This window comes from Daktulosphaira vitifoliae, unplaced genomic scaffold (assembly GCF_025091365.1).
Source record: "Daktulosphaira vitifoliae isolate Bord-2020 unplaced genomic scaffold, ASM2509136v1 Scaffold_4, whole genome shotgun sequence".
Classification (NCBI taxonomy): domain Eukaryota; kingdom Metazoa; phylum Arthropoda; class Insecta; order Hemiptera; family Phylloxeridae; genus Daktulosphaira; species Daktulosphaira vitifoliae.
The window spans coordinates 1686961-1710822 of NW_026099575.1; the positions used below are offsets into that span (position 1 = coordinate 1686961).

The window sequence follows — 23862 nt, forward strand, 5'->3', positions numbered from 1 at the left end:
ATCTAAAGATTTGCATCGAAGCGTTTTTTTTTGATAGGGATTTTAATCACTGTCAGATATCATTATACTTGATCCAACTATGCCATGTCACCACTGTGCCGCGACCCCCCTGTGCTGGGTTTTTATATAAATAAAACCTACATTTGTATACAATATATATAGGTACCCAGGTACCTACGACGTCGTTATAAGGTGTAAAATTAACAACGTTATTTTAAATACAATAAATTATATATCTTCCAAATATAAAATTTAAATTTGTTAACTATCCATACTACTTAGAGATGACACGGAATAACTAACCATAAATATTAAATATTTAAAAGGAAAATAAATTGAAAAACTGACAAGGTACCAGTTGCATAAATAAATAAATAATAAATGAATATAAACATAAATAAAATATAAAAAGTAAACATTTGTTATATTTCTTCCACTGTCCAAAAAACCGAGTGACTTCCACCGTTTTTTCATTTGTTTGTATATTTCATCTTCCGTGCGTTAGGAATTCTTGGACATACTAATAGGTGTGATATTGTCTGTTCTTGGACGCATCTGCATTTTGTGTCAGAGTCGTTAAGGTAACTTCATCTAGACATGTTATCTTTTTTAAGTATTGATAGCAAATAGTTGTTTAGTACATTAGGTTTAGGGGTAATTTCAAAAGGATATTATGCCCTCAAATGTTTATTTAAGTTACTAGACAACAGTACTTATATTGCGTAGAATATATTGTAGACTTTTTTTCTCATTAAGGTTATTATATCGACAAAATTCTCTCTCCTAAATATTATCTCTATGATCGTCTATAATAGTGTTCTTAACATTAACTACAATTAATTGCCAAAAAATGTATAAGGTGATTTATTAAGAATGTTACCACTATTTTTTTCATTAAAAATAATTAATTTATCTAATTATAATCATTATTTTTATACAAATGTTCTAAATTATGTCGTTTTATATTGATAAATATACTCAGCTCTTCACATTTTCAAAATTTAAAATATTAATTTTTTAAAAACTAATATTACAATACTGGTTATCGATTAGTCGAAAATTTTATCTAACCCCGTGTACAAAATGATTGATATCATTCTTTTTCCATTAAATAAACTGTTAAAATTAATTTCATATAAAATCGTCTATGTGCAATTGATAAAACCTTTTCATTTTTAACTTTAAAATGTTGTTTTTTACTATTATGTAATATCATATTTCTAAAATTATTATTATTATTATTTTTATCTACCCTAAGGTTGGTTTACTACTCCAATTCTCCATTTTAACCGGTTACTCGCTTTTTCTTTAAGTTCCTTAAAGGTTTTGACTCTTGCATCACATTTAATTTGTCTTGTATAAGAGTTTCGGGGACGCCCTATAGTTTTATTTCCATCTATCATACCCTCTAATATTATATTATGCAACTCTTCTGGATTCTCAGAGTATGGCCAACCATTTTACAGCGTCTTGCTCTAATCGCATCTATGAGTGTGCGTTTTTCTCCAACAGTTCTAAGTACTTCTTCATTTGTTTTCTACTCTATCCAACTTATCCTTTCCACACGCCTCCAACACACACCACATCTCAAAGGTATCTTGTTTTTTATTTTCGGTATTATTGCCCAAGATTCACATCGATATATTGCAATACTTCATACATATGGTTCTATAAGTCTTTTTGATAATGATATGTAACTTTTTTGAAATGAACAATTTACGTTTTTTACTAAAGGCAGTTTTTGCTAATGCTATGCGTTGTTTAGCTCGCGGACACTCTTACCATCAGATGTGATTTTGCTCCCTAGGTATAACCATTTCCTCTACTTGCTCCAATTTTTAACTATCTAAGTATACATAAGCTTTTACTTTCCGGTCTCTGACATAGACTAAGATCTTTGTTTTTGCATTATTTATTTTCATTTCTGATGTTCTGACCATTTCATACATTTCTTCAACTACACGCTGTATGTCACATTTACTCTCTGATATTACCACAATGTTATCGGCAAATCGTATCATTGAAACAATTTCTCCAACAATTTTGATTCCAATATTTAGTCTTTTTAGCTTTGCTTTCACTATATTTATAGTTTTTTCGATGTAGCATTTAAAAAATAATGGTGATAACGTACACCCTGGTCGGACTCCTTTTTTATTTGAGCGTTAGTTGTGATTTCTCTTTTTTTAATGCAAGCTGTCTGATTCTTGTGAAGACCGAGGATGATTCTTAGATCTTGTTGTTCAACTTCTATTTTTCGTAGTGTGAGCAGCATTTTGTTCTAATTTACTTTGTCGAAGTCTTTGTAGAGGTCTATAAAGGCCAAGTATGTAACTTTATTTCTATCGATCTGTTATTCATTTATCACTCGCAGTTCTAAAATTGCTTTTCGTGTAACTTTTTGTTTTCTAAATCCATATTGGTCATTTTTAAGTACTGCTCCACTTTTCCTTCTATTCTTCGATTTATTATTTTTGTTAGGATTTTTGATACATGTGTCTGTAGACTTAGTGTTCTAAACTGTTTACCAGAATTTGCTCCACTTTTCTTTGGTATAGGTACAATTATGCTTTTACAGTATGCTGTAAAATTAGGCTTTGTCATATATATCCCAAGTTAGTTAGTGTAAAGTATCCTTTATTATGTCCATACCATATTATACCACATTAGATTGTTGCTTGAAGTGCTTGAGGATATATCCATGTTTACAGTTGAGTTCTGACGTTTCGGACTCATTGCAGAGTCCATCTTCAGAGTGATGGTTGCTAGTCGGTGGCTGCAACTATACTGGCGGCTTATCTTGATAACAATCTGCTTTTATAAAATTGATAACATCTGGTTTTTGACTAACGTTGTTCATCGTATCTGGGTTTTTTTAAAACACATTAGTCAAAAACCAGATGTGGTCAACAACGTTAGTCAAAAACCAGATGTTATCAATTTTATAAAAGCAGATTGTTATCAAGATAAGCCGCCAGTATAGTTGCAGCCACCGACTAGCAACCATCACTCTGAAGATGGACTCTGCAATGAGTCCGAAACGTCAGAACACAACTGTAAACATGGATATATCATCAAGCACTTCAAGCAACAAGACAATCCATGAAAGTTTTAACACATTCACATTAGAATGGTCACACTAGCACCTACCCTTTCCCATGTGCAATCGAGCCGACTTTGGAAAGTACGGTTATGTTCAAAAAAATCTCCCAATCATCATCTCTCTATTTTTCATTGTTGTCTTATCAAATTTTGGCGTGTCTTTACAAATTCACAATGGAAGAGTAAAATTTCAATTTGGCTTGGCCATGATTATGCCAACTCATCACACTTATCACCTGGAATTGGACATCCTGAACAAAATCTAATATTGTATAATTTAACTTTATGTATTCCCGTACAGTGTGCATAATTTAATTAATTGTTTTCTCCTTTGTTGGTTAAATGGCTATGACGTTTGTATTTTGTTATTTTATTAATTAATGACTATATGGGTTAACTATCATTTTATATTGTAAGTAATGGTCAATCCGTCTACTTTTTTCTTTTCCCTTCTACCATGAGCAGTCAGTTACTCGGATGTCGTCAGGGTGGACATGGTGAACATCTCAATGAGTCCCCTACATTTATGTAGAGGATACTCATTGATGTTGGTGACATGTCCACTATACCCTGACGCATGCGTTGGATCCGTCATGCTCATGGTTCTCCTATTTTGCTCTATTATATTATATTATATTATATTGTGATTATGACATTTGAAATTTAATATACTACAGCAAGTAATTTTGCTTCAGTTAATATACTTTTATATCTGGTAACTTGTTCTTATCAGGAACACTAAAATGATAAAAAAAAATGGATTATTAAGTTAAGACTTTATTAGTCATGTATCATTACATTTTGTAAAGAACACAGGCTATTTGAATGGCTGACTGTCTGTAGACAACTTGTATGTAATATTGTGATAAATCACAATGCATTTTCCTAACTTTTAATTATAAACATACTGTAAATTCCTCTTATATTCTTGGCCATGACTTAATTCTTATTAATTTATTCAATATTTTACTGTAGTGTTTTTGTTCCGTATATTTTCCCTTTTATTTAGAACCTATGTTTTTAATTAATTAATTTGTTTTTATGTATAATTCTCTTTTAAATATTTTTGTTATATTATGAGAAAAAGAAAAAAAATTGTTTGTAATATTTAATACATTTTAATAACTGTACTAAATCATAGTTTATTAATAACCTTTCCCCCTAGAGTAAAGTACCAAAATCCCTGGTGCTCCGGCTTGCCTCGGGCCAGGGTGGACCTCCTCAGGGTCCTTTTATATTTAACCTTCAAACTACATATTATTGTAGAATTTCTTGAATCAAATAATATTTTCGTAATAATATACTACAAATATTGTTTCCAGATTGGAAAATCACACATTCAAAACCAGACACAGATCCAGAAATAGCAGAAGTAAGTTATCGTCTTTTTGATTCGTTATTTTTTCTATTTTAATTTGTTTTATATTTGACATTGACACTAATATGTATTTCATCAAGTCAATAATTTAATTATTTTCTGCCGATTTTATTTAGCGGGAAAAATTTAAAAATTTATTATTGGGTCACCTATTTATTAATGAATAATAATGATAATTAAGTATATTTATAAAGTAAATGATATTAGTACCACCTAGTAAAAAATTATTGCTACCTCGTTAACTGCTCAAATAAAATTGATTGACGCCTCCAAGAAGTCCCAATTGTAGTACTTATTTTAACATTAGTATCATAAGAGAGATCTCCTTTCAATTTCATCTCTCGAATAATGTTTTTCGTAATTTTTTAGACATTCTATAAATAATAAAAATTTTAGCAAAAAAAAATCATTAAATTTTATAAAACATCTAAGAGGTAAATCGAAAGTTAAAATTTGCATACCCTCCCATCAGTTGCTATACTGATTTAGTTACATTCTCAGTAATAGTACAAAGTGAAGTATTTAGGGTTTTTTTTGGAGAGAGGAATTTTCATAGAATAAACTTTTCTTATTCTCTTCATATTAGTTTTGATCCTTATTAGTTTCTGGGTAGACAAATATTCAAATAAACCTCGAAGATTTTATAAAATTACATAAATATTATGCTACTTAGTGAATATTCTTTAAAATATACTTTAATTGAGAAGCACAAAATAATTTTAAATAAATAAAATACCATGAAAAATGTTGACAACATTTTTTTGCTCATAACTTATTTTAAGTGACACAGAAGAAAAAACATCATCTGAAAGTTTTATAGCAGTTAAGCTTTGCTAATGAAGGGTGACATACCAGTTACATTACAATGTCAGGTGATTTGCGGGAGAAAACTATTGACTAGATAGACTCTTTTTGACAAATTTTTTTTTAATATCGAAATTCTTGAAACTTTATATATGATAGTTAAGTTTAAATGATACAGTCCTATAGAACATACCTTTCAGCCTCATTGAAATTCTCTTATCGCTTAACACACCAGACTGCACATTTGGCTTCTTTGCACAAGCATTTAAAATCCATCCAATCTTCTCTCCTTTTGCTCTTCTGCCATACTTTGAACTGATTTTTCTTACATTTTGTGATTTTTTGAACGTCCTCATCCCTCCACCAAATTTTTTTGTTGGTTGGGTTGGGTTTGTTTGTTGGTATTCTATTCCTACTGTAACCAACAATTTCCCTTGCAATATTCTTTACACAACTAACAAATCTATCATTTATGTCTCCCTGGATATTTAACACCGTCCTCTCTTTTACCGTCTTTAAAAGCTCTTTTTCATTTTCCCCGTTCAATTTCAATCACCTGATCCTTAATTTTTCTCCTATTCTCTTCCTACTACATCATAACTCCATTACCATCAGTCAATGTTGTAAAGTTACACTCTTCGCATTGTATAACTTTACAATCTTTTACTCGCTTTACGCTCTCTCTCTTCCACATAAAATAATCAATCTGTGATCTATTCCTCCCACTCTTATAAGTTATATAATGTTCTTCCCTCTTTCTAAAATAAGTTTTAATCACAGCAAGATCATATGATACTTTGAAATCCAGGATTCTTTCTCCATCCTCATTCTTCCCACTAAAACCATAATCTCCATGTACTCTTTCATATCCTCTCCTCTCATTGCCTACATGTCCATTCATATCTCCATCTATCACCGCAACCTCATTACCAGGTACCCCCTTGCATCACCTCATCCATCTCTCTCCAAAACACTTCCTTTTCTATTTCATCACATCCTACTTGTGGTAGGCACTTATTATAATCAGAACTTTTTCCTCGAATATCAATTTTATGACTAGTGCTGTCACTTTTCCTAGCTACTTCTACTACTTTACTTTTCATCTCCTCATCCATTATTATCCTTACACCATTTTTTGTATTTGACTCACTTGAGTTTATTATTTTACAACCCTTACCTATATCTCTTGCCTTCTCTCCCTTCTATTTAGTTTCCTGTCCACAACAAAGGTTTTTCCTCTTTAATACCTTTATTAATTCTCTACATCTATCAGTTAATTTTACAACATTCTACGTACCTATTATTACTTTGTATCTATCTTTCTCACTTATACACGAGTCCTGTCTAGAGTTGAGTGATGATATCCCTAAACCGTTAATACTACAATTATTGGGTAGACCTATACACCTGAGCTTTAGGCCTCCGTTTCTAACTACTTTATTTCCACTCACCTGTTATCCCTGCGTACATCCGAGATGGGACAATCTGTCTAAGTTTTGTTCAGAACTCCTCATATTTAATGACATAATTTTACGTCAACTGTCGACCTGATGCAACCTCATTAGTCCCTTCTTACGACTGGCAGAGGGTCCGTAGAAGTATTCTTATCTCCTATCCACAGGGACTAATTATTCTATTATTATAATTTTTATAATAACAAAATAAAATAAATATTTTTGTACTACATACATATTGTTTAAGAGCCTTATACCAAAGTACTTGGGATAAGACAAGGAAAAAGAAAGAAGAAATATATATTATCATTTTTTGAGGGTTTTTAATTTTTAACATAGAAGTGTTCAAGTTCTCCTAGTTAGTCTTGGGGTCCTGATAAATTTTTGAAAACTGTATAGCATATTAGTAACACATTAAACGTGACATAAATATTTAACTTCATTTTTTGATATAAAGTACATTTCTTTTAATATTTCACTTTGTTTGTTTAAGCTTTATCCAATAGTTACAATAAGTCCAAGTGAAGATCACACTTATGATAATTGCTTTAAAAATAACAGGTAATAATAAAATAGCTTAAAAAATATGTTTATAGACAGTAGTGTTATTTCAATTTTTATAAAATAATTTGAAATATTTTCTGGTAAATGGTAACTCATGAAGGCAAAATTCGTTATCTATTTGTACTAAGCTAAATACCACACTATGTACCTTATCAAACCCAACCCGCCTAAATCACGTTGGGCCTTTCTTGCTGTCCATTGATTTCGGTAGGAGTACTGGTCTTCGCCCGGCACGATAAATATTTTTCCAGAAAAATATTACTTTAAAATCAGTATAACAAAAACCCAGCACAGGGGGGTCGCGGCACAGTGGTGACGTGGCATAGTTGGATCAAGTATAATGATATCTGACAGTGATTAAAATCACTATCATAAAAGACGCTTCGATGCAAATCTTTAGATAGTGTTTAATTTTAAAAAATTGGTTGATTACTCCAAAAGCTACATGATCTGCTAGTTCCTTATTAATAACCTGATTAATATAACGTATGTCGAATGAAAAAGGGATTATTAAAAAATATTATTTCTCATAAAAAAATAATGTTGATCCATACACTTTTCAATATGTCATAGCATTATAAAGTTAAAAATGTAAAAAATAAAATTGAGAATTTTCACACAATAATAACATTTGGTAGCCATTTTCACCGTGAAGACAAAATAAAGTCCGAATCGTCATTAGATTCCCGTATCGTCATTTTATGTCACTACCTCCACGTTGCGCGCCTGCTGCTTTCCTTGGATGTGGTAGCCGTTTCTCAGACTCCCTCTCCGGAATCGAACCCTGATTCCCCTTTACCCGTTACAACCATGATATTGATAGTAACTACTATCATAACACGTAACTAAAAAGTGAAAAATAAATATAGTTTAAAAAAACTAAAAAACACGCTTTTAAAGAACATCGAACTAAAAAGTTAAAAATAATTTTTAAAATAAGCGTAAAACAATAATGAACGAAAAGTACTAGTATTATTGTGATAAAAGCGTCGGGCGCTCAATATACGAAAAATATAGCACAAAGCACCCACGCTTTTATCACAATAATACTAGTACTTTTCGTTAATTATTGTTTTACGCTTATTTTAAAAATTATTTTTAACTTTTTAGTTCGATGTTCTTTAAAAGTGTGTTTTTTAGTTTTTTTAAACTATATTTATTAAAAATGAACAAATCAATATAATTTTTTTTTTATAGATGCTTGATGTCTTTACCTATCATTTGGTATATTTTTTTTATAAATCTGACCTTTTACCTGGCAACAGAGGGAATTTAAAATGACAACTTTTTTACAAAAAAATTACTTTTATTTTTAACTTTTGAAAGTGTTCCGGAAGGTCTGACACTTTTATATATATCTTAAATTGAAGCTAATGTAATGTACTTTTTTATGGAAAAAAAAAATTTCGGACTTTATTTTGTCTTTCATTCGACATACTTTATCTTAATCAGGATATTAATGAGGAACTAGCAGATCATGTAGCTTTTGGAATAATCCACCAATTTTTTTAAATTAAATACTATCTAAAGATTTGTAGCGAAACGTTTTTTTTTTATAGTGATTTTAATCACTATTGTATATCATTATATTTGATCCAACTATGCCACGACCCTCCTGTGCTGGGTTTTATTCTTCTTGATCTGTTTTTTTTCATCACTGATTTGTTTGATAAATCAAACAAATCAGCGGTATCAAGATAAAAATGATGAGTTTCAAAAATATGTGTAGAACAAATATTTTTTATATAATATATCCAATATTGTTATCTAATTGAGAAATTATTACGGCCTACATCTTGCCTATAAATTTTTTTTTAACTATCTCGTTGTCATATGTAATTAAAAATGTTATATTTAATTACTTTTTTTTTTTTTGTAGTATATACAAAGAAGATGCGGAAGAAAGACGAAAAATAGTAGAAGGAGCTGATGCTTTGTTAAATTTAGCTGGAATTACAACTCGTCGCTTACGCAAACGTTCTTTAAGTTCAGATTGTATGGATGTTAAAAGAGAGTGTTCAGATATACATCGAAGTTCTTTCATAAAAAAACAAACTAATAATAACAATGAAGTAACAGCCGTACAGCTCCACAAGGACAAATTCAGATAAAATTTATTTAGTGATTTTCCATTAGCATTATGTTAACTAGTTATTATTTATTTAACATTACATTTATAGTTTATTGTTTTACAGAAAAATTATTACTATGTTATGAAAAAAAACGGGTTAGTTTTATATAAATATAAATAGTCTATACTAAAATTTATTTGTTTATTATATTAATTATTATTAAAAGGTGGCAGGTTTTAATTCAACTCTATATTAATTTTAAAATATTTTACTATATTGCTTCAAAAATCACTGTGATAGTATTAAAAAATAGTCAACCATGTAGTAATATTAACACACTATTTGTGGCTAGATGACGATTTCATCAAATTTGTTATTTTTTGTTGAGTTTGTTACTTTATTTGTTTTATGAACACATTTTTTTTTAATTTACATATATTTAATTTTATCAATTTCTAATATATGTAGGTTTTCAAAATTGATGTATTTTTAGATCGTTTTTAAACTTTCCTGTTAAACCCATTAATAATGTTAAAAATAATCAAATATCTTTTAAATGACTGAGAAAAGTATAAATGTATCAAAATACAACCCCCATTATAAATAATAATTTTTTCAAAATTATATTATAAATATTATATACAACTGAATCTTAAAATTTAAATTATGAATTTATAATATTAATATACAATTTCAGGTACTTGAGATGATAAACGTATTTTAAATAAATGCTTAATTTGATATAACTTACGATAATAGAATTAAAATAAAATTAACTTATTAATCAATAAAGTAATAGAAAAATAATTTTTCATATGATGATCAATTTATGTTGCAATATTTGTTTACTATTTAACTTTGTTGACTTACTTTTTTATTAAAAGTATATAAAAATATTTATTTTGTTGTTTAATTAAGAAATTAATTATGTTGATGGAATAGACTTGGTAGAAATGATTTGTAATAAAAAATATATGTTAAGCATATTATACATGATTGAATTAATGAATGTATTTATGTAAAATGTTAATTTATAACAAATTAATCTATTTTAACAAAATCAATTTTAGAAACTATTTGAATTCAAGCAATAAAAACATTTTTATAATCTATGAATGATTTTACTACTTAATAAAAACAAATTATCTTATTATTATTTAAGTTATTACTTCCAATTAATCATATAATACACATAAATGAAACTTATTTTAGTTCTAATATTTTTTTTTGAATTCTTCATAAGAATCCAAAAATAGTTTACGACATTTAAACTTTGCTTTCAATTTAGAACAAAGTAAAAATATTCCTGAAAAATATGATACTTACAATAAACCTTAAATAGTTAAATTATAAATATATAATAATACATTATAATAATTAAGTAATACCTGATAATTTTCTATGAATACTATACACTTCTTCTGGTGGAGGAGCTAACCGTTGATTAAGTATGACAGGGAGCAATGCTTGCAATCGTTTGGTAGAATCTTGAGAGCCAAAATCATACTCCCCTTCTTTCCTAAATACTTCACCCATTATCATTATCATTTCTACATGAGCATCTTCCATAGCTTTTGATTCATATCCAGTGAGAAAACCCATGTTTTGTGACAATTTTAATACCATATTTCTATCATTGTCAGCAGCTGCTTTTATGATCTTCAAATAATTACTTAAAAATGTATGGTCAAATGATCGTGTTGCTCCAAAATCTAACAAAATTAGCTAAAATTTTTTTAAATATTTTAAAAACCCATCATTTAAAAATACTATTTGTATAAATATTAAATACAATAAAACTTAAATAAATATTTAATACAAATTTTGTAATTCTTTTTATAAAGAAATAAAAAATAGAGGCTGACCATACTATTTTTAATAACAATAACTTTATACAAATATTATAAGCTATCAAGAAAATATTAACAATTTTCTAGTAAAAATTGACTCAATCAGATTATAAATACTCAAGTTAAAAGCAGTTGTCGTTTATTTCTTTTATCTTTTTTCTGTGTTGCGTGGGATAATAATTCCCCAAACCATTTTAAATAGTTTTTAAAAAATATTTTGGTAAGTTACTTAGTATTTAAATTATATATACTTTTATTTTATATTAGTCATTATAATTTCCTAACTATTTGAAGTTAGATTTACTTTATTGATTTAACAAGATTTCCACACTGGCTGTTGACTTGACGCGACTTTATTTTGGCTGAGGGAACCAGTGAACTGTCAAGGTGAATTACTGTTCCAGTATGGTCATAGCTTAGAAAACTAACTGGAAATAGGGCAGCTGCAAATCAGCATTATGACAGTGAATAAATGATTCACTGTAACACACCATACCCTTTTTATTCTATATTATTATTAAATAAAATTTAGTAGATTTGATGTATCATCAGATACTAACTAATGAATGCCAGTTTATATGTTAAAACTGATAAAACTAACATTAAAAAAGTTATACAACATGATTTTAAGATACTGTGGGTACGTACTATTTTAGCTAAATTTTGTGAAAAAATTGAATTTTTTGATAAAATAATTGAACAAAATTAAATTTGAATTTACTAAACTTTTTTCAAAATTGCATCAGTAACAATTTTAAAATGTCTAGCTAATTTAAGTATGTAGTTTTTTTTAATGAAGTATCTATAATTATATACAGAGTATTTCTTTTAACAATAGCTACTCAATTTTTCCTAGCGTGTAACCTGGGTTTTATTTTTAGTCCGCTGGTATATTTTTTCTTTAGTTTCCATGTTTCTAACAGTCTATATTTTAAAATGGATATAATATCTGAAATAATGGGTCAAAAGTTATTATATACCACTATTAGTCATTTACTATATCTATTTTTACTATAGAAGTTATTTATATATGTAAGTTGGTATTTAGAAAATTCAAGTTTGCAACCTTATAAGGAATGATAGATGTAACTAAAAAATACTTGATTAAGAAATAAAAAAATATGTGAAACTATTAAAAATCAGAAAAAAATTACTAATGCTTTTATTATTTTAAAAAGAAATTCTGTAGCTAATGTCAAAAGAATCACTCTGTATATATACAAATTTTTATCATAAAACAGCAAACAAAAATAAAACAGAGTTATTTAACTTACTTGCTTAGTTTCTTCATTATAAAAAAAATTGGCCCAGTTAGGATCAGTTTGCATGAATGAAAATTCAAAAAGTTCTTTAAGACACAGTTGTAAAACTAAGAAGCATAAATTATTACGTGTAGTTTGATCCATAATCTCACATTTATCTAAGGGTACACCGTCAATAAGTTCTGAAGTAAATATGCGTTTTGTACAAAATTGGTCTAAATAATACAAACAATTATAACAAATGAGTAATTTATATCAAGTAAAACTTATAATAATTAAAAAATTACACACTTTAGAATTACTAATAAAATAAACAACATTTAAATAGGTATGATTTTTTTAGTTAAAAACTGTAGAAAAGTTATATAGAAATCAAAATAGATTAATAGTTTAATAGTCTTATATGTATGAAAAATTTTATTTAGGAGGCAAGTTTCCAGACTTTGGGTGCTGATACGTTTTGTAAAGAATACAATATCTTAATATTTAGATAATATCATAATCCTTAAAAATATATTATAAGAATCATAGATAAATCATTAACAATAGAAAGAGTTCTAATTTAAGTATCAAAATTTAAACACAATTTAAATTAATTATTTCTATATCATTGACTCTATTAAAAAAAAAATTAAATTGCATTCTGTAGAAAACATTATTATTGTTAATTTTATACTAATATGATGACAGGAAACACAAAAAAGATAGATATGTTCTGGCAAATTCTATAAGTTTTGAACTATTGAATATTTTTTTTTTAACTTGTTAGAGTTTAGAATTGTAATTTTATGATAAATAAATATATTTTATTTTATTAAAAAAAAGTAGTCATAATCCGTATCTCACCAACAGTCTATATTTTCAAAAATGGTAATAACTTTTGATTCGAAAGTTGGATCAAATATTTTTTATATTAATTTTATAAATTTTTGTTTTGTAAGTTATTTATATAAATCAATAAATCATTAATAGTAAAAAAAAAATCTAGCACAGTGGGGACATGGCATAGTTGGGTCCGGTATATACGATATCTGACAGTGATTAAAATCACTATCATAACAAACGCAATGCTGCAAATTTGTAGATAGTATTTAATTTTAAAAAAATGATGGAGTATTCCATAACTACATGATCTCCTATTTCCTTATTTATATCCTGATTACAAGTTTTATGATTTATAAATGTAATATATGAATAAATCTTTATTATAGCAATTAAATATAGTATGAAATTGATATTTAATAATTCAGTATTCTAATTTTTAAGGAGATTATAAAGTAGTTATTATTTTATGGCAAATGTATATAAAAGTAATAGGTCTTGATAAAATACTTAAAAAAATTTTTTTTGCTATATATAAATAAATTTACTGGTCTACAAGGAATTTTTATCCAAAACCAAAATATACATTTCTAAATACATTTTTGGACCAATTTCAAATCTGCAATTAGAATATCCCATATGGCCTAAATAATAACAAAATCATTCTAATTAATGTAACAAATATTTCTCTCTCTATGGTTTCAATCCGTAGATTGGTATGCAGCCATCTTCCAGTCTTCCCTCTTATCCACCTTCCTTTTCATTACCACATATGAGTCACATCCTTAGTCCTTTATTATCTGTTGAATGAATTCCAATCTTGGTCTACCCCTACGGTTCTTTCCTTCTATTATCAATTTCAACAATCCTTCATGTCTCATTATATGACCTACCCATTCATTGCGTCTTCTGACTATGTTATTCCATAGTAGCTGTCCATCTAATATTCTTTCCAGTACTTCTACATTGGTTACTCTGTCCATCCAACTTATCCTTAACATCCTTCTATAGCACCACATTTCAAACGCCTCAAGTCTTTGTTTTCTTCTATTGCTATTGTCCAGGTTTCACACCCGTACAGAGCAATGCTCCATACTTTAATAGGTTTTTTCTTATTTTTAGACTCATGTTTCTTGATGTAAATATAGTTTTCTTTTTGTTAAAGGCTATTTTAGCTTGACAGATACATTTTATAATTTCACTTCTGTTTCTTCCATCCTTGCTGATAGTGCTTCCCAGGTATGTAAATTCATCTACTTGTTCTATTACTTGGTTTCATATTTTTATCTGTATTCTTGTATTATTTTCCCTTTCACATACCATTACTTTTGTTCTCTTCACATTTATTCTCATTTCCAACTCTTTTTCGAATGTTTTATCCATAGCTTTAATTAGTTGAGCCAGATCTTTCTCGCATTCAGCAATTAAAGCTATGTCATCGGCATAATGTAACATACTTATTTTTTGTCCGTTTATCTTTATTCCTAGATTGGCATTTTCCTTTATCATATCTATTGCTTCTTGAATATATGCGTTGAATATAATTGGGGATAATGTACAACCTTGTCTAACTCCTCTGTTTATTTTTACTTTTTCTTCCTAATCTTGGATCCTTATAACTGCAGATTCATTCTTGTATAGGTTATACAGAAGTTTCCTATCTGTGTATTTTAACCCAAATTTTTTCATCATGTTAAACATTATCTTCCAATTTACGTTATCAAATGTTTTTCGATATCCACAAAAGCTATAAATGTTTGTTTGCCTTTCCTAATCCTTTTTTGAATGATAATCCTTAACGCCAATATTGCTTCTCTCGTTTCCATATTCTTTCTAAACCCGAATTGGTCTTCTGTCAATGATTATTCTATTTTACCTTCAATACGTTTGAATATAATCTTTGTTAGTATTTTGGAGGCATGGGATAGAAAACTAATGGTACGGTATTCTTCACATTTCTTTGCTGCTGTTTTCCTTGGGATGGGGATAATTAGGCTCTTTACGTAATCTTCAGGCAATTCACCGGTTTCGTATATAACTTTGATAATTTGAAATATTTAACAAATATTAATGCTTTATTATTAGGTTACATATGTAAAATCAATAAATATATTTTAATTAAAAATAAGTTGAATAAGTTTTGAACCACACCTGTATAAAAGGATTATATTAATTAAAATTTTAATTAAAAAAAAAGTATGTCAAATGAAAGAGAGATATAAATATTATTTCTCATAAAAAAATTGTGTTGATCCATACACTTTTCAATAAGTTATAGCATTATAAAGCTAAAGATTTGCTAAAAATTGAAAATTTTAACACAAAAATAGCATATGGTAACCATTTTCACTATGAAGATAAAATAAAATTCCAAATTTATTTTTCTAGAATAAAGTATACTACACAAACTTTAATTTAAGATATATATAAAAGTGTCAATATTTCTGTAACATTTACAAAAGTTATGTTGAAAAAGTTGTTATTTTAAAGCCACCCTGTGGGCAGGTAAAGGATCAGATTTATAAAAAAATATACCAAATGAAAACTAAAGACATCATGCATCTATAAACAAAAAATTATATTGATTTGGTTATTTTTAAAAAAGTTATGGGTAATTTTAAGTAAAAAAAATTGAAAAAATGTCAAAAATTAGTAATTTTTAAATTTTTAATTTTTTTGGAAATTTCCCCCATTTATAGGGAACGAGGAAAATTTTTTCAGTTTTTGAGGGTAATGTATTCAACTAGATACAATTTGTGATCTTTTGACATATCGTTGAAAGAAATCGGTGCAGTCAGAGCTGAGAAAAAGTGGTAACACACAAAAAAAAAAATAATAAAAAAATTTATACCTTCTCAGCTTTGCATCAAAGCTAAAATACTAGAAACATTAAAAATAACAATGTTATAGAGTAGATTATAGAAAAAAATTGGTAGAAAAATGTCTTTTTGATGTTTTATAATTAAGTGTTTAAAATATTTTGAAATTTTACTCAGTAGATCAAAATTTATAAGATTTGTCAGAACATGATACAATGCCCCATATAATGTAATGTTTTATCATTTATTTTAATATAATATACCTATAACCTTGGGTACATAATAATCTGGATATGGTTCTAATAACTGTCTGAACTTTTTAGTACACTCTGCTTCCCTTATATAATCAACTTCATTAGCCAATTCTTTTTTAGCTACTTTCACAATATTATCAATAAACATTCCTTCAGGAAACATATTCCAAACTTTCATGACATAAACTAAATTATCGATATCACTTTTTATACTGTCCGCAACACCTGGATACTGTACTTTAACTGCAACTCTAGTACCATCTTTAATAGTTGCTTCATGAACTTGACCAATAGAAGCAGCTGCAAATGGCTTTAGATTAAATAATTCAAATTTTTTTTTCCAATTGGAACCAAATTCTTTAATCAACATTTTCTATTTTAAAAAATTTTAAAATATAATCAAAACATATTCTAAAAAAGATTTTTATGTAATACTTCTAACTGCCAAGTAGGCATGAAGTCAGCTGATTGTCGTACTCTTTCAAATGCTTTTTGTAACTGAGGACTTAATAAGTTATTGTCCTGAATACTGAGAATTTGACCAATTTTTAAAGCAGCACCTGAAATAAATTTTATTTGATATAAATAATATAAAGCATTAATTATATTGTTAATGATTACATGTACTAACCACGTACTTCACATAATGTATTAGCAATACGTTCAGCATTTTCAGGTGAAATAAATACATTTTCAATGTAACCACCTTGATTTTTTTTAGTAGAATTACTTACACCTAAAGTTCGTTTAGTAATTTCTGTGACAGCTCCAATACCAATACCAGCAGCTAATCCCCCAAAAGACAACATACGGCTTATTTGACTAGATGGGACAGTTCTTTGTTTAGCTGATCCACTTAACTAGTTTATAACAATAAATCAGTGTTACATGGATTAGTAGCAATTGATATTACTAAAATTGATGGTTTACATTTAAGTTAAATATAAAAAACCAGCACAGGGAGGTCACGGCACAGTAGAGACGTGGCATAGTTGGGTCAAGTATAATGATACCTGACAGTGATTAAAATCACTATCATAAAAAACGCTTTGATGCAAATCTTTAGATAGTATTTAATTTTAAAAAATTGGTGAATTATTACAAAATCTACATGATCTGCTATTTCTGTATTTATAACCTGATTAAGATAAAGTATATTGAATGAAAGAGGGATATAAATATTATTTCTCATAAAAAAATTATATTGATCTATACACTTTTCAATAAGTTATAGCATTATAAAGCTAAAGATGTAAGATATAAAATTGAAAATTTTAACACAAAAATAGCTTATGGTAACCATTTTTACTATGAAGATAAAATAAAATTCCAAATTTTTTTTTCTAGAATAAAGTATACTACACAAACTTTAATTTAAGATATATATAAAAGTGTCAATATTTCTGTAACATTTACAAAAGTTATGTTGAAAAAGTTGTTATTTTAAAGCCACCCTGTGGGCAGGTAAAGGATCAGATTTATAAAAAAATATACCAAATGAAAACTAAAGACATCATGCATCTATAAACAAAAAATTATATTGATTTGGTTATTTTTAAAAAAGTTATGGGTAATTTTAAGTAAAAAAAATTGAAAAAATGTCAAAAATTAGTAATTTTTAAATTTTTAATTTTTTTTGGAAATTTCCCCCATTTATGGGGAACGAGGAAAATTTTTTCAGTTTTTGAGGGTAATGTATTTAACTAGATACAATTTGTGATCTTTTGACGTATCGTTGAAAGAAATCGGTGCAGTCAGAGCTGAGAAAAAGTGGTAACACACGAAAAAAATAATAATAATAAAAAAAAAAAACTCATAGTAAAACCAATGCATTCTCAACTTTACATCAAAACGGAAACAATGGTAATGGTTGGGTTACATTTTTTAACTAGATATATTTTTCCAAAGAAATAATTTGACTATTTATAAATTAGAGTATAGATTAATATATTGATCATCTATATTTACATAAATAAATGTTATACAAATATATTTTTATATTAATAAGAATTAAGGAAATTTATTTAAAAAAATTTTCTACATTGAATTTAATATTATGAAAAGTAATTAACTAGATTATCACTTATTAATTTTTTTACTAAGAAATAGTAAATTTTTCTTAATAATAAAATTTATTGATACCTAATGATAATTATTCTTTAAAAAAAGACATTAAAAATGTATAATTATAACAAAGCTTATTTATATTTAATGATTACCTGTTGCTTAGGTTTAGAATTTTTACTGACAGTTGGTTTTTGGTTATCTCCTTTATTGGTTGAATTGATGGTACTCAGATAATTATAATTAAAGTAGCATAATTTTTTTTTCATAACATTATTATTAATAATAATGTATGTGTTACTGTATTCGGATAAATATTTTTGTTTTAAAACGTTAGTAGGTACTTTAAAAGGACCATTTAATGTTGGACCTTCACTGAAATATGGCTCTATTGATAAATTATTAACTGAATCGTAAACTAACTGTTCATTGGGTGATCTATCTTGACGTACTAAAATAAAATAAATAATTTATATAATTTAAAACTAAATTTATTTGTATAATTAAATTTATCTAATTCTAATTACAAAAAAAAAAAAAAAAATTGTAAAATAAACATACTATTTTTTATAATAGGTTACTACTTACAAGTCATAACAATAATATTTCTCAAACCATTAAATACAACTGCTGTTCTTTGAGTAACTTCTTCAACAATATATTCTGGCTAAAATATAATACACTTTTAAATAAAAAAATTATATTAATATCCAAAAAGAATTGCCAACACACATACACTGTTATGTATATATCATTAAACTAAAAAAAAAATACTTTTTATTCTATTTAATTTTTTCAGTAACAATTAATTCAAATGTATATATTTTTTTACGAAAAGCTAATTATATTTTCAATTCTAAAATTATAAAAATTTAAAAGTAGCTTTTTCAAAACTATCTCAAAACATAAACAAGTAATTAATAACTAGATTTACATAGATAAAAAAATTTACTTTTTGTAATTAAAAAATATAATAAAATAAGTAATAATGTAAAAATAAATAAAAAATTACGATTAACTTATTATTGTTAGTAATATGTTATTTGGTTTATCATATCATAATAAATGTGAGGTATTACTGTTAATTTAGCAGCTCCTATTTTATTAGAAAATTGAATAGTGGCATCTTCGAAAGCTGTAGCTAAACAACATATTTTCATTCTTTTTTTACAATTTTTTTCATTCATTTTAATTATTTCTTCAAAAACCATTTGAGTTCCTTTAAATACTCTTGAAATATCAGTATATTTAGACATGAACATTTCGCTATAGAGACAATACACTGAAACATGTTAAATATACTATGCATATAAAAGATGACCATTTAATATTAATTAAATATTATAAATTAAAATTAAAAAAAAGTCTAGAAATGTTAAAATAAAAATCAGTGTAATACTGCATTACATTTTCTCTTCACAAGATTATTTTTTAATACGCAACAGAAACGACGATATTCAATATAATATCACAATATTGTTACTCAATAATATTATGATTACAGTCATGGAGATTCAAAAATATATAATTAATTTGTGATCGGTTATCATATTATCCGTTATCGTTAAGGTTGTGGCGCCCCCCGCCACTATCAGCAGCTAGTCATCTTCAGTGTTACCGTTTTCATGTCGCGTTTGTTGTATTTTGTATTTTGTCAAACATTGTTGGTATTCGTCGTGAGTTTTGATTATGTAATCGTCCCTACCTGTGTGCCTCTTTAACACGCTTATATTAGTTTCACCTGTATGTATGTATGTATGTTTGTAACTCTCAAAACGCCACCCGTTATCGCATATTCCGTCGTCTAGACTAGATTGTCATAACGCATTCATCCCACCCTACGCCTCGCTCATAACACGCCGGCAATACTATTCCTGTATAAATTTATTTTTGGTTATCGTACTCGTACACGCGTGCTTGTCATCAATATTATATATATATATATAAACAAATTTTTATTTTGACTGACCATTATCATCCGCGTGCATACGGCTTACGTATATATTCCTACCGCCGTTTATACCTTAGGTTTAACGTTAGTCCGACCCGCCTGCCCACAAAACACGGCTATACCTAATGCATGATACGTTTACGTACGTAAGTCGCTTTACATGTATATATATATATATATATTCTAATTACTATTAAAAATATATATTAACACACTTTATTCTTATTTAAAAATATAGAACTTATTCATTCCGATTACAAAGGATGAATCCAATATCGTCATTTTTCGTCATTACCTCCATGTTCCGGGAGTGAGTAATTTGCGCGCCTGCTGCTTTCCTTGGATGTGGTAGCTATTTCTCTGACTCCCTCTCCGGAATCGAACTCTGATTTCCCGTTATCAGTAACAACCAAGATATTGATAGTAACTACTATCATAACATGAAACTAAAAAGTGAACAATAAATATAGTTTAAAAAAACACGCTTTTAAAGCACATCGAACTAAAAAATTAAAAATAATTTTTAAAATAAGCTTAAAATAATTATGAACAAAAAATACTAGTATAATTGTGATAAAAGCGTGAGTGCTTTGTGCCATATTTTACAATAATACTAGTATTTTTTGTTCATAATTATTTTNCACAATTATACTAGTATTTTTTGTTCATAATTATTTTAAGCTTATTTTAAAAATTATTTTTAATTTTTTAGTTCGATGTGCTTTAAAAGCGTGTTTTTTTAAACTATATTTATTGTTCACTTTTTAGTTTCATGTTATGATAGTAGTTACTATCAATATCTTGGTTGTTACTGATAACGGGAAATCAGAGTTCGATTCCGGAGAGGGAGTCAGAGAAATAGCTACCACATCAAAGGAAAGCAGCAGGCGCGCAAATTACTCACTCCCGGAACATGGAGGTAATGACGAAAAATAACGATACGGAAATCATCCTCGTAATCGGAATGAATACTTTCTATCTCTTAATTAGAAAAAGCGTGNCCCAATCCCTCTAATTAGTGGACTACTAAAGGGGTAGAGTTTAGACCCGTCAGCACAGTCTAGCTCAAAAGTAGCAGACTGAAGGGTGGCTCCTTGTCAGCCACCAGCACAACTACCTTTTTACTATACCCACTAAAGGACGGTTAAGCCCAAAAACTAGCCAGCTCGTACAATAATTATTTAGATTGACTAAAGGACCAGTAGTCTAACCTTGACTCTAGCCGCACACACACACACACAATTCTAAGAACACGATGGATATAAAATATTTGCTCTAAGTCCAGGTTTTAAAATAGCTATTTTATTTAAGCAACGTATCAAACACAAAGTTAAAAAGTAATATCAAAAATGTAACACAAATCAAAATTAAATCGTACAAAGACATTCGCGTACACGTAACTCGACGTTTCTTCGACAAAAACGTCCAGACCTCTATCCTTTTCATGTTTCCATTTTATATTCTTTTTTCCCACCATTATTAATTTGCTTACCCTGCATTTCCCTTCTATATGACACCACTGTATTGCTTGAGAATTTAAAAATTGCGTACTATTGTTTTAAACCCCATATTATACTAAAATCGACGTTATTCAGCTATTTACTACAATATATATATAACATTGATGACAAGCACACGTGTACGAGTACGATAATCAAAAATAAATTAATACTGGAATAGTGTTGTCGGCGTGTAATGAGCGAGGCGTAGGGTAGGGTGAATGCGTTATGACAGTCTAGTCTCAAGGCCTTAGACGACGGAATATGCGATAACGCGTGGAGAGTTACAAACATACATACATACAACACATACAGGTGAAACTAATATAAGCGTGTTAAAAAAACCCAGCACAGCAAAGACGTGACATAATTAGGTCCAGTATATTTAATCTGACAGTGATTAAAATTATTATAAGAAACGCTTCGATGCAAATCTGTAGATAGTGTTTAATTCTTAGAAAATGTTGGATTATTACAACAGCAACATCACTTCTATTTCCTTAATTATGTCCAGATTAGTAATTCTTAGATTCAAAAATACAGAGTGTTCAGTAAATAAGGAAACGAATTTCTATTGTACTCATTGTTTGTAACAATTTAACTGTTTCCTAACTTACTGAACACTCTGTATAATATAAAATTATATATTAAATAATTGTTATATTGAATTGTTTTCAAATTATTATTGATTTTGATTTTTAATATGTCAAAAGTAATAATTTTTAACCTACTTTATTTCGTCCTTAAAAGTGTAAGTTTATAATAAAAAAAAAATGAATTTATAACCATGACATTTAGCTCAACTTGCAAGTTTGAAATTGACATCACTAAATAGTATTGTTGGTATTGTTAAGGTTAATATGAAGTCAGCAAATTTTATAATTAACTTTAATAAATAATTTTTTACGGTAAATTTATTAGAAAAGCTCGATTTTTTTTACATTTTTAACGTAATAGATTACTTAAATAGAAATCATAGTAATCATTTCTAATTAACTTTTGGTATTTAATAAGATTCTACAATTATAGATAGATAGATAAATTATATGGTCATCTGGAGTAAAGAAATATTTGAAAGAATTTTGTATTTTTAATAACACGGATAGTCAGTTATTATCAACCGGTGATATATGTCAGCCAATTAAGACTTCTAATCAGCGGGCGGAAGGTCTTATGCAACATATTATGTCGGAAAATTTATTGGAAAGAGTATTAGTTGATATTTATGGGGCACTTCCCATTGGTTGAAATGGAGTGCAGTATATTTTTGTGGTGTTATATCATTTTTCAAGATTTGTTCCTCTGTACCTGTTAACAAGGGGCACGGCTTCTGACACCCTTAAACGAATAATTATGGATTACATTCCCTCTCACAGGAAACCCATATAAATAGTTTCTAATCACGGCAAACAGTTTAGTAGCCATTGATGGCAATCCTGTTTATCTGAACTTGGCATTCCAATTACTCATACAAGTGTATACCACCTGCAGTCTAATCCGTCAGAAAGAGTCATGCGTGAATTGAGACATTTATTCAGGACATATTGTCACCAATATCATACGGAATGATCCCGTTACGTGGCATATTTATTCTATTTTCTCACAAGAAAAATTAATTAATTCTATTTAAGTAAAATTAAAACTATATTAAAAATATTATTAATTTAAAAAACTAAAAAAATATTAAACTCAAAGCCACAAAAAAGACTTTTCATTAATTTTTTGTGGCTTTGATTTTAATATTTTTTAGTTTTTTAAATTAATAATATTTTTAATATAGTTTTAATTTTACTTAATTAATTAGTCACAAGTGATTAATTTTTATTATATAATTCTATTTAATAATTATTTCTCTCTTTTTATATTTTTTCGACTTTCAAAGTGTCTTTATGTGTAAACATGTTGTTTTTCTTAAATTTTAAATTTATTCTTACTTAGAACGTCGTTTGATGATGTTTCACTTTTTC

The 23862-nt window shown here is 27.6% G+C and overlaps 2 protein-coding genes across 6 annotated transcripts in view; one reads left to right on the forward strand and one right to left on the reverse strand.

The window, feature by feature from the left end:
- Window positions 1–9566, forward strand: part of LOC126903866 (forkhead box protein N2-like) — a 28169-nt gene extending 18603 nt beyond the window's left edge. For all 3 annotated transcript variants that reach the window (XM_050682401.1, XM_050682400.1, XM_050682402.1), the window contains exons 7-9: window positions 4425–4474; window positions 7232–7299; window positions 9182–9566. In XM_050682401.1, the coding sequence (XP_050538358.1) occupies window positions 4425–4474; window positions 7232–7299; window positions 9182–9413 (350 nt within the window). In that variant the 3' untranslated portion in view covers window positions 9414–9566. The remainder of the gene's footprint in view (window positions 1–4424; window positions 4475–7231; window positions 7300–9181) is intronic.
- Window positions 416–20011, reverse strand: LOC126903863 (atypical kinase COQ8B, mitochondrial). Of its 3 annotated transcripts, none has more exons than XM_050682395.1 (10): window positions 19853–20011; window positions 19525–19727; window positions 19034–19112; window positions 18601–18896; window positions 17013–17241; window positions 16817–16941; window positions 16391–16754; window positions 12499–12701; window positions 10763–11099; window positions 416–591 (listed from the first exon to the last, which is right to left on the reverse strand). In XM_050682395.1, the coding sequence occupies exons 2-10, from the start codon at window positions 19705–19707 to the stop codon at window positions 521–523; spliced, it is 1887 nt and encodes a 628-aa protein (XP_050538352.1). In that variant the 5' UTR covers window positions 19708–19727; window positions 19853–20011; the 3' UTR covers window positions 416–520. The 3 variants fall into 3 exon arrangements, with proteins under 3 accessions (XP_050538352.1, XP_050538353.1, XP_050538351.1); XM_050682396.1 differs by lacking the exon at window positions 416–591 and adding an exon at window positions 4548–4854; XM_050682394.1 differs by lacking the exon at window positions 416–591 and adding an exon at window positions 10396–10680 and having other exon boundaries at window positions 19853–20010.
- Between the last annotated feature and the right edge of the window lie 3851 nt (window positions 20012–23862).